This window comes from Miniopterus natalensis, chromosome 9, assembly GCF_054644295.1.
Source record: "Miniopterus natalensis isolate mMinNat1 chromosome 9, mMinNat1.hap1, whole genome shotgun sequence".
In the NCBI taxonomy this organism is placed as follows: domain Eukaryota; kingdom Metazoa; phylum Chordata; class Mammalia; order Chiroptera; family Miniopteridae; genus Miniopterus; species Miniopterus natalensis.
The window spans coordinates 47,922,868-47,933,445 of NC_142089.1; the positions used below are offsets into that span (position 1 = coordinate 47,922,868).

At 48.0% G+C, this 10,578-nt stretch overlaps 1 protein-coding gene across 1 annotated transcript in view; it reads left to right on the forward strand.

The window, feature by feature from the left end:
* The window catches only part of AK5 (adenylate kinase 5), a 165,046-nt gene extending 154,752 nt beyond the window's left edge, over positions 1-10,294 (forward strand). The window contains exon 14 of the mRNA XM_016216814.2: positions 10,164-10,294. Within this exon, the coding sequence (XP_016072300.2) occupies positions 10,164-10,232 (69 nt within the window). The 3' untranslated portion in view covers positions 10,233-10,294. The remainder of the gene's footprint in view (positions 1-10,163) is intronic.
* The last annotated feature ends 284 nt before the right edge of the window (positions 10,295-10,578 follow it).

Sequence of the window (10,578 nt, forward strand, 5' to 3'; positions counted from 1 at the left end):
TATATGGGGCCAAGAGAGCAGGTACTTGGGTAAAACAGTGAAGGTGCTGTGGGGAAATGGGTCGTGTGCACTTAATGAGCGATAATCCATGCTAAGTCACCATTAATGGGGGGAACTACCCAACCCCCATTCATTCACTAGTTTAATAAACATGTATCAAGCTCCTCCTGTGGGCGTCCATCGGCCTAGTGGTTTGGATACAGATAGTAAGAAGTGGTTCTTGCCTGCTAGAGCTTAGAGTTTTAATAGGGGCTATAGACAAACCCATGTTATGAGACAAACCCCAAACTGTTTTGGGGTCAAAACTAGCACTGAATTATTTCCAAGGGCCCTTGAGCCCAGTGTAAGGGGAAAGGAAAGGCATTGAGGAAGGTCAACGAAGTTGATCCCTGAGGTGGGGGAAGATGTGAGGGGAGCAGGGCACTCCACATGGAAGGACCCCCCAGTGAAAAGAGGGGAGCAGGGCACTCCACATGGAAGGGTCCCCCAGTGAAAAAGGGACAGAAACTCAGGTTGGCTGTGATACAGAGTGCCAAGGAAAAGAGGGACAAGAGAAGGGCTGGGCAGGCAAACAAGGACCGGATCAAGATGAACCTTATGAGGAGTAAATAATTGTCCTGTGGATGATGGGAACTACTGAAGGGGACAGACATAATCAGAGTTTTCATTTAGAAAGCTCATTCTATCAGCCTTGTAAAGAACAGATCCCAAGAAGGTAAGGCTAGGAGACCACTGGAAGGCTAGAATAACGTTCCAGGAACAAAATCCTGAGGCCCCAAAGCAGAACAGGGAGAGTGAACATTCACTTTCTGCTATTCGCAGTGAGGTCATGGGAGACATCAACTCATATGGAGCGAACTTGTCTCTGAGGCAGCTACACTACTGATACCTTGGGGGAAAATGTTTGATAATGAATTCCCACTTTCTAAACCTGTTAGTGGTCCATTTTCCAGCATCTAAGAAACTTAGCCCTGGGCATAGAAATCTGAAAGGTGTTCCTTGATTTATTGCAGTGATGTCAAATACGTGGTGTGAGAGCCATAATCCCCAGCTTCCGTGCCTGTGGCAGACATTGCTAATCCATCATCGCACTCTTCTCTGCAGTACCCAAATGTGGCCTCAGAACGTTTGTTGGAGCAGCTCTCCAGGCCGCTACTGCCAATAGGATTTTGTGTGCACACTGAAACGCTTTGCTGTGCTTTGTGTAACCTCTTGTTGCCATATGAAACAAAGACTTGGGTCTTTAAAAACAAGCAAACAAAAAGTGAATTTTATAAGAGCAGGGGCTTAAGAATTCAGGGTTGCCCAGCCGGCTTGGTTCAGTGGTTGAGCATCAACCTAGGATCTAGGAGATGTTGGTTTGATTCCCAGTCAGGGCACATGCCTGGGTTAGGGGCTTGACCCCCAGTTGGGGGTGTGCAGGAGGCAGCCAATCAATGACTCTCATGATTGATGTTTCTCTCCCTCTCCCCCCCTCCCTTCCTCTCTCTGAAATCAGTAAAGACATTTTTTAAAAAAAGATTTCAGAGTTGCAAAGGCCTGTCCAAGATTAGTGATTGCCACACTTCGTGCAGCCTGGAACACATACAGAAATTATTCAGATAGAAGGGAATTTTTCCCACTTTGAAGATTTATAGAGGTGAGAAAACCTCTAAAGAATTCAGAGTTTAACCGCTTTCAGAGTCAGAAAATCCGTGTGCTCTTTCTCTTGCATTAGTCCAACCTAAGTCTACACACTCACAAATGATGGGCACATGGATACAGGGTTGAGTTCTCAGATACATCTGAGTTCTGGAATCCTTAGAAATATCTAAGTTAGTGGGAAAGGAAGTTTCCAGTTCCATTTGGCTCATTTCTTCAGCTCCCGCTGCATTTTGGAGTTGCTGGCAGCTGGGTCCGTGATGAGGTAACAATTATGATCCACTTCACAAATATTTAAAACTGCACCATCCCTGACTCCAGAGCAGCGTGGGCTACAGCCCTCAGGACCCCCAGAGGAGCTCTTGAGGAGGCTGCTCTGTCCCCATTGCCTCTGCCCAGGCCAGTCCTCTACCAATGCAGCTGCAGAGATTAAAAAAACAAACAAAAACCTTCCTCCCCACCCAGTATAGAGACAGGGAGGGCAGAGTGTGGGGCCCAGGGAGGTGAGAATTGTTTGCAGGTGGCCCGTGGGCTTTGCCAGCAGCTTGGGCTACAGAGGGGGGCTGGAGAAGCATGGCTTGTGTTTGGGTAGAGAAGGGGAACGCCTCTGTCCCTTCGTGCTTTCTGGCTTCTGGGCTCCAGTCCAGTCTTCTTGCAACAGCTTAATCTCCCCCTGGATTCCAAGTGACAATTTGTGTCTTGTTCCTGTGATACTCTGGATTGTTAGCACTTCCTGTCCCATTGATTTACTGAGCCCAAAACCATGCTGTTTACCATCTCTGTGGGCTCTTGGATTATTAAAGGAGTTTTGTTTAACAAACTAGGTGGGGCTGGTGAATGAAATTCAAGATACAAATGGGACAAATCAGTAGCTCAGTGAGATTATGTAGGGATTAGAGCCACACTCTGGGCCAGCCCAGAAAAAGACTGCCTTCCACAAGCACCTCCCTCGGGCCTCAGTGTGGTGCAGTTATGCTCATGGTGAATCCATCAGCTAACACCCGGCCTAATGACAGCCCTTTTGGCCACGAGGAAGCCACACAAAAAAAAGTGCAATGAAATTTCAAACAAAGATAATTTAAAGAGCAAAGCAGAATGTATACAGCCACTGCCGTATTCTTTATGCCCTTATTATGCTGATGTCATACAATAATGTTAGAACTTCTTTCAACATAAACCAAGGGATAGAGGCACGTGTGATGCCAGCGGATCCCCTGAGTTTGCAGCTGTTTCCCCCCCTCTCCCAGAGCCAGCTTTGCTCTGCCTCTGCCTGAGTCAGAACAGACTTCTCCCCAGTCCACCCCCCCCCCCCCTGCACTCAGGGCAGACATCGCTAATCAGCTGCGGCACTTCTCTGCCCGCCTGGATGCTGCCTCGGCTTTGCTGTTGAAACGCTCTCAATACAGCAGCACAGTGGTCCTGACTTTCTGCTCTTAGGTCGTGGCTACTGTGCCTTCTTCCTGTCTAAGCTTACCATGTCTGTGCACTGTTTAACCAGCAGCTGTGTAATGGTCCCTTCTGTGTGGTCTCATAGCATTGTTCCTTTCTCCATCTTTGAATTTATCATGCTTTGTTATGGTTATTTCTTTACTTTTCTTTAGCTACCAATGGAAAATAATTTTTTTAAGTATATATTTTTATTAATTTCAGAGACAGGGAGAGAGAGATAGAAACATCAGTGATGAGAGAGTCATTGATCGGCTGCCTCCTGCACGCCCCCGACTGGGGATCGAGCCCACAGCCCGGGCCTGTGCCCTCACTGGGAATCGAACCGAGATCTCCTGGATCCTAGGTCGATGCTCAACTGCTGAGTCACACTGGCTGGGCAGAAAAAATTTTTTATGTCTGTCTTGTTCACAGCTCTATGAACTGTGTTGCACAGTGCCTGGCATAAGGAGGGGGGTACTCAATAAATACAGGGGTGGGCAAAAGTAGGTTTTACAGCAGTTTGTATGGAAAATAATACATAATAAATAAATAATAAATAAATAATAATACAAGAATAAACACACATACAATTATAAACCTACTTTTGCCCACCCCTGTATCTTTTGTTAAGTATTCAAAAATTTTTATTTAAAGATTTTTATGGTTTTCTGAGGTCTTCTTACCTCCTGAGTCGCTGGAATAGTGTGCCTTTGCCTTTTCTGTAAGGTTTTTTTTTCCCCCTCAAAAGCATCAGTTCATCTTAAGCCTCCTTATCTTCTGTTCTGGCTATCTTCTGCTGTGTAACAAACCACCCAAAATTTAGTGGCTTAAAACAACCATTATTTGATACTTGTGGCTCCTGTGCACCAGGAATTTGGGGAAAGTGCAGTGGGGATGGCTTCTCCCTGCTCCCTGGTGTCTGGGCCTCAGCTGATTTGCCTCAAACAACCAGGGGCCACAACAGGGAAAGCCGCCGTCTCCACACCCCAGTCTGTCCTCATTCGAGTGTCTGGTCCCGGGCTCCCAACTGTTTAGCTGGAACTGCCAGCCAGAGCCATACACGTGGCCTCTCTAGAAAGGCTTGTGCTTGTCAAGCACTGCTCCTGGGTCCTGAGGTGTCGCCCAGGGGAGAGCCGCCAGTGAGTGAATGTCCCAAGAGAGCAAGGCAGGAGCTGCAAGTCTCCTGACCCGGCCCCGGAATCACACAGCATGGCTTCTACTGCATTCTTCTGGGTACAAGAACGGCACTAACGCCAGGTTCAAGGGTAAGGGGATTACCCTCCATCTCTTGATGGGTGAATGGCAGGGCCACATTCAGAAGAGCATGTGGGGCGGGAGGTGCTGTTGCGGCCACCTTTGGAAACTATAATCCACCACATCATCCAGCTCTGGTGGAGATGAAGGGGAGTCCTCCCGACCCACGGGATGTGCTGATTATCTTTAATCTCATTACTGATGAGTTATCCAGAGTGAGTACTGAGGGGGCCCAGGACTGCTCACACCCAGATCTTCACTGGACGGCACCCTGGTGTGTACAGCTCCCGCTCTGCTCCCAGTGCCTGGGAAGCTTGCACCTAATGTGAGACTTCAGGGCTGAGGGGTGCTGAGCAGGGATCCCTATTGCCCTCGATGTGCTTCCTCCCAGGACACGTCCTGCCTGCCCCTCCTGCACCACAGTGGGTTGCTTGGGCTGCAGCTCCCTCTCTCCTCAGTTCTTTTGGTAATACAGCCTTAAATTAGCTATCAAAAAAATTGTCCTGGTGTGGCATAAGGAGAATGGCTCTTGCCTTTGAAAGTCATGGCCATGTAGCAGAAAGGCAGAGTCCTGCCTTCTGGTCATTTTCTAAGTCAGGAACACATAATGGAATCGACTTCCATTGGCAATAGGTAACAATCCAAATAGTCAGAATCTCTCTGACAGTTCATCTTTTGGGTGCCCATCCTAGAGGTTTGCACTAAGTGTGCAGATAACAGAGGGGACCATTTACATAGGGGCATGACTGATCAGGTATGTTTTAGGAAGGTCACTTCGAGAAAGGATGGATTTTTCATGTCTGTGAAAAGATCAGGTCGTGAGATTTAAACTGCAGACAGATCGGGAGGAAGAGAAAGGAAGAGAGTGCCATGCGACACTAACTAAACGGCTGCTACTTGGGGACGTCCTGTGCACAGGGAGGCCGCGAATGTGCAGGTTATAACCCCCCTCCTGTTGTTGCTAAAGCTTGACTGACCTTCAGTCTCTCTAAAGCAAAGGCACGAATGGCCTGAGACTAAGGAAAACTATGTGGCCTGACTAAACATATAAAATGGCCCAAGAGCAGTCTTCACATAACCCAGACTTTTGAAAAATGCAGCTAACGACTGTGCCCTGCTGGTGCCCAGGAGCTGCATTTTAAGGGCATTGGCCTGGGCTGGGCCAGCGCTGCTTTCCCCTGGCAGTGAGGGATCCCCGTGGGGTGAGGCTGCGCTTTGCCAGTGGGAGATGAGAGGAAGAAGGTGGCACACGCAGTCGTCGCCAACCACTCTGGGACAGCTCAGGCTTGATCCACAAGCCCTAAGGCGCCAGTACAGAAAAGCAAGACTAAAACTCAAGCAGTGTTTTGAGCAGTGTGGGAAAATCCAGGAAAAACACAACTAGATCTGGGCAGCGTGCAAACCAGCCAACTGTTTTACAGTCTCAAATTCATAGAACGAGAGAGGAAGGGGGAGAGAGGAAGGGAGAGAGAAGGGAGCCAAAACGTGCAATTCCCACCGCGGGGGGTGGGACCACTCTCCTGACCTGGCAGCGGGCTCCACCACTCACAGCTCGTCCTCGGAAGTCATGTGGACACTCAAACTTAATCCTATTTCCTGATCATTTGCTTTTAGCTATTTGAAGAAAAATCCTTTCTGTATACCAACCAGGACATCCCTTGCTGCAGGATTTTCTATCAAGTCTCAGACCAGGAAGGGCCAGTTCTTAGAAGCAAATCCACTCACCTAGTTTTCAGCTAAATACACTGAAACCTCATACATTCTGACTTTGCTGATTCAGGACTGGAGATTTTTGAGGAAAAGCACATTGTGAGACTGACTTTTCCTGTTCATGGCAAAAAAGTGTTGCTATAGATTAATACTATAAGCATTGACCATGGAGCAAAAACTTACTGTAAGTTTTCAAGTTTTAAGCCCCCTTCACACAAAACAATATGCTAATTGCACAGCATTCTTATCTGTGCACTAAGATGTTGACACTAGCACCTGGGTAGCTGGTTTAAATTAGCTGACGTAAGCAGTGTGCATAGTTCCTATAACTTAGAAAGCACTTTAAGTAAGTTGGGGTTTTTTTTCCATTTCCTTAGAGTTACAGTTATATATGAAAGTAGAAAAGCCACTTACTGTTCTCCTAAAATATTCTGCCTGTGGGAATTAGATAAGCAGGGAGAATTCACATTGAGATTCAGGAAATGTCCAGGTAACCTGCGGAGAACCGAGGAAGAAGTCTGGAGCGTAGACACAAGGCTTTGGTCCCACCCAGTTCAGCTGGGCTCTTTTGAATCATAAAAATCCATTCCATACCTTCCCCACACACACACATGCCCTTTCTGTAACTTTTTTTTAAGTTGCCTCTAGAATTTTATTCTCTGAACTGTACCTCTTGGGACTGAGGATCCCAGATAGCTTCACAGATTCCCCACTCGCTCGAGTCAAAGGCTGCTTCTTCCACCTAGAAAGCCTGTTCGATTTTGTCTTTAAATCTCCTCAGGTCCTTGGGCTCCACGAGGCCCCCACCACAGCACGTGACTCTGGCCGAGTGGCAATGAGAAGCTTCTTTTCTTTCATTAAATAAATAACTCCCGTATGTAAGCCACAAAGCAAAATGAGTAGTTTGGTTTTGGATGGAAATAGAAGCGGGAAATGGTCCAGCTAAGAGCCTTCCGCCTCCTGGCCCTCAGCAAATAGTTTCGCCCTTCAGGCGCTTGCGCTTATTAGCCCTTGCTTCTGAAACCAAGGTGCCGGGTTTTTCATTTTGTTTTTTAAAATATATTTCTATTGATTTCAGAGAGAGAGAGAGAGAAATATCAATGATGAGAGAGTCACTGATCGGCTGCCTCCTGCACGCCCCCTACTGGGGATCGAGCCCGCAACCCAGGCATGTGCCCTGACGGGGAATCAAACCGTGACCCCCTGGTTCATAGGTCAACACTCAACCGCCGAGCCACGCCGGCCGGGCAAGGTGCGGGGCTTTTATAAGAATCCCACATCCTTAAATCAAGTCCAGACTGTGGGTCAGGAAATGGGCTCCACGGGGGGCGGGAGGAGCTAGCAAACAAGGGCAGCAGTGAAGTGAGGGCAGGAGTGATTTTTTTTTTTTTTTAAGTAAATAAAAAGCACTTATGCTTTAGTGGAGGTAAAGTTCATGCCTTTAAAGGATGACTGTGGTTACTTTCTTCAGGAAGCTCCCCTGGCAGCTGCCTAAGGGGCCTCTGTCCCCGGGCCCTGGGCTTGCGTCATAATCTGTCAATTCCTGTTCCCTGCTGGTCTGTGCCCGTGAGCTGCGAGCTCCTCCAGAGCGGGCCCCTTGTGTCCTCTGCAACCAGGTGATGCCCAGCGCCTAATACGTTGTTTACGCCCAGGAGATGTTTGCTGGTGGGGAGGAACGGGCAGGCGAGGCAGAGCGAGGGGCAAGGCCGCGAGGGGCTGGGCCGGTCCCCCAGACGCGCCCTCTAGCCAGGGAGACGGAGGCTGGGTTCTCCTATAAGGATCAAGATGACTTTTATGGGGGTAGGCGGGCAAATATTTTTAAGTTGCAATTTTAATTTTTTTCCTTATTGTGAGAAATACCACTTACAGGAATGCGTACAAGTGATATGTACAGTTTGAAGAGTAAATGGACACCGCGTAGTCACCACAAAGGTCAAATAGAGAATTACAGAAGCTGCCCCACGTGTCCTGATCACATCTTCCTTCCTCTTCCCAAAAAGTAACCCCAATCCCACTTTTCTGATAACCATTTCCTTGCTCTCTATGATTGTACCACCTGTGTATGGGTCCCTTAGCAGTACAGCTGAGCTCTGCTTGTCTAACTTTGTATAAATTGAACCATACAGTATACATAAGCTTTGGAGACTTGTTTCTTTCCCTCGCCTTTGTCTGATTAACCCATGTTTGTTGAATGTAGCTCTAGGTGTTTTTTTTCATTACTGTAGTATTCTAGGACGATGCCACAGTTTTGTTTTTACTTAAAGATACATTTTATTTTATAAATAGAGCTAAGACTTTAAATCAGATGTGTTTAGGACCTCTCTACCTGGTTTCCTCAGGCGCCTTAACCTGTCTAAAACTTCACTGCTCACCTGCTCCCCCCGAAACTTGCTGCTTCTCCTGTATCCCCTCCCCCCTTTGGAGGACCCACCTGGCGCTCAAGCCCGAAACCAGGGGTCCCTCTGGATTCTTTCTCCTTCAGTGCCCACAGGTGTCAGGCCCCAGTTCTGTGACCGCCTCCTTCCGTTGCTCAGGCGGCCTCCTCTCCCCCCTGCCCCCCCCTTAAGGCAGGAGTTTATGCCACCACTTACCCTTCCCTTCCGCTGCCAATGGACTCCTGCAGTTTTCCCAGTTTGGGGCGAATAGCACGGTGCTTCTGTAGACATTGTTGTATCTATTTCCTGGGATATCCAAATGTGTTTTTTTGTTTTGTTTGAGAATTCTTGCTACCACTGGAATCGGGGAAATCCCTAGTGTTGTGAAATGGAAGGAAACTATTCCTTGTTTCTCCGAGTGTGGTCAAGGATGACCCACACCAATGGCGTCTGGGGAATTTGTTAAAGATGCCGTTTAGAAGGCCCAGCCCAAACCTACCCAATGAGAACCTCTGGAGATGAAGCCTAAAGCTGCACTAAGCAAGCTCGCTACCCCCTCCTCTTTGCCCATGAGTCTTCGGTGGATCCCTAAGCCCCTACTTTCTGTGGATGTTACATGTGTGATGAGACAAGCCTCAGTGGTTGCCATGGGATGAGATCTGGAGAGCGGAAGGGGCAGTGCCGCCTTCACGCCCAGGAAATCAGCTCCCTCCCTACTCCTGTGCTTGGCTCCTTGCACTCCCTGGTCTGTTGGTCTCCAAGTGGACTGTGCCCCTCACACACCAGCAGGTTGGGGTCCCAGTTTTTCCTTTGCAGCCTCCCCCTCATTTTGGTCCACAGCCCACCACCTCTGCTTTATTCCTCTTTAACTAACTGCAAAGTCTTTCCATGACCCTTCACAATGCTTGGCCTCAACAGGGCACCTAGTTTTTGTCGCTGTTGTTTTTCAAGACTTTATTTTTCAGAGCAGTTTTAGGTTCACAGCAAAAATGAGCAGAGCTTTCATATATCCCTGTCCCCAAACATGCACAACCTCCCCCACAACCTCCCCCACAAGAGCAGTACATTTGTTGCAATCAATGAGCCCACATCAACATACCACAATCACAAAAAGCCGTTTCTCTCCCCACAGCCGCTGCTCTTTTAACTGTCTCCGTAGCCTTCCCTTTTCCAGAATGTCGTATAGTATGTAGCCTTTTCGGATTCTTTCCTTTAGTAATACCTTCCCATGGCTTGATAGCTCGTTTCTTTTGAGCACTAAATATTCTGTCTGGATGTTTGTCCAACTAATGCAGGACATCTTGGCTGCTTCCAAGCGTTGGCGGTTATGAACACAGCTCTTATAAACATTCATGTGCAAGCTTTTTTGTGGACATGTACTCAGCTCCTTTGGGTAAATACCAGGGGGTACAGTTGCTGGATCGTATGGTAAGCATGTTTAATTGTGTAAGAAACTGCCCAAGTGGCTGTATATCCCTTGGCAGCGTCCCGTCAGGAAAGCATGCGCGTTCCTGCTGCTCCACATCCTCCCCAGCGTTTGGTGGCATCAGTGTTTCGGATTTTGGCCATTCTGATAGGTGTGCAGTAGGACCTCGTTTTAATTTAGGCACCTAGTGTTCGATCTGCTCACTCCGTTTTTGGTGTCTTATAAAATTTTGTACAGCAAGTTATGTAAGCAGATACATTTTTATTATTAAAAACGGTCTTATTTACAAACATTTCTTAAGACTAATTTTTTTTTTTTTCCTTTTATAGATAAATGCAGAGGGGACACCAGAGGAAGTTTTTCTTCGACTTTGCACAGCTATTGACTCTATTTTCTGAAGACAAAATGCATGTATGTTAAGGAGAGTGGAGACAGAAATATTAAAAGGTTTATACCATAACAGTGTGTTTCAGGTTAAACTTTTTGTGTCCCTTTCAAATCCTGACGTTGCTGTTTGCTTCCCAGCCTGACCTGTGCGGCGTGTGGAAACCGTGCATGGTGTGCTTGGTGTCGCCCAGCCCCTTCCTCATTCGGGCAGCTGCCTGCCCGCAGCGCGCGCCTTCCTGTCGCAGGCAGCCCCCAGCGCTGTCGGGCCCGGACGGCAGCGCAGCGCGTCTGTCAGCCCTCGGGGCTGGCGCGAGTCTGACCGTTCAGTTCCCCTCCCGTCGAACGGGGAGTTCGTTA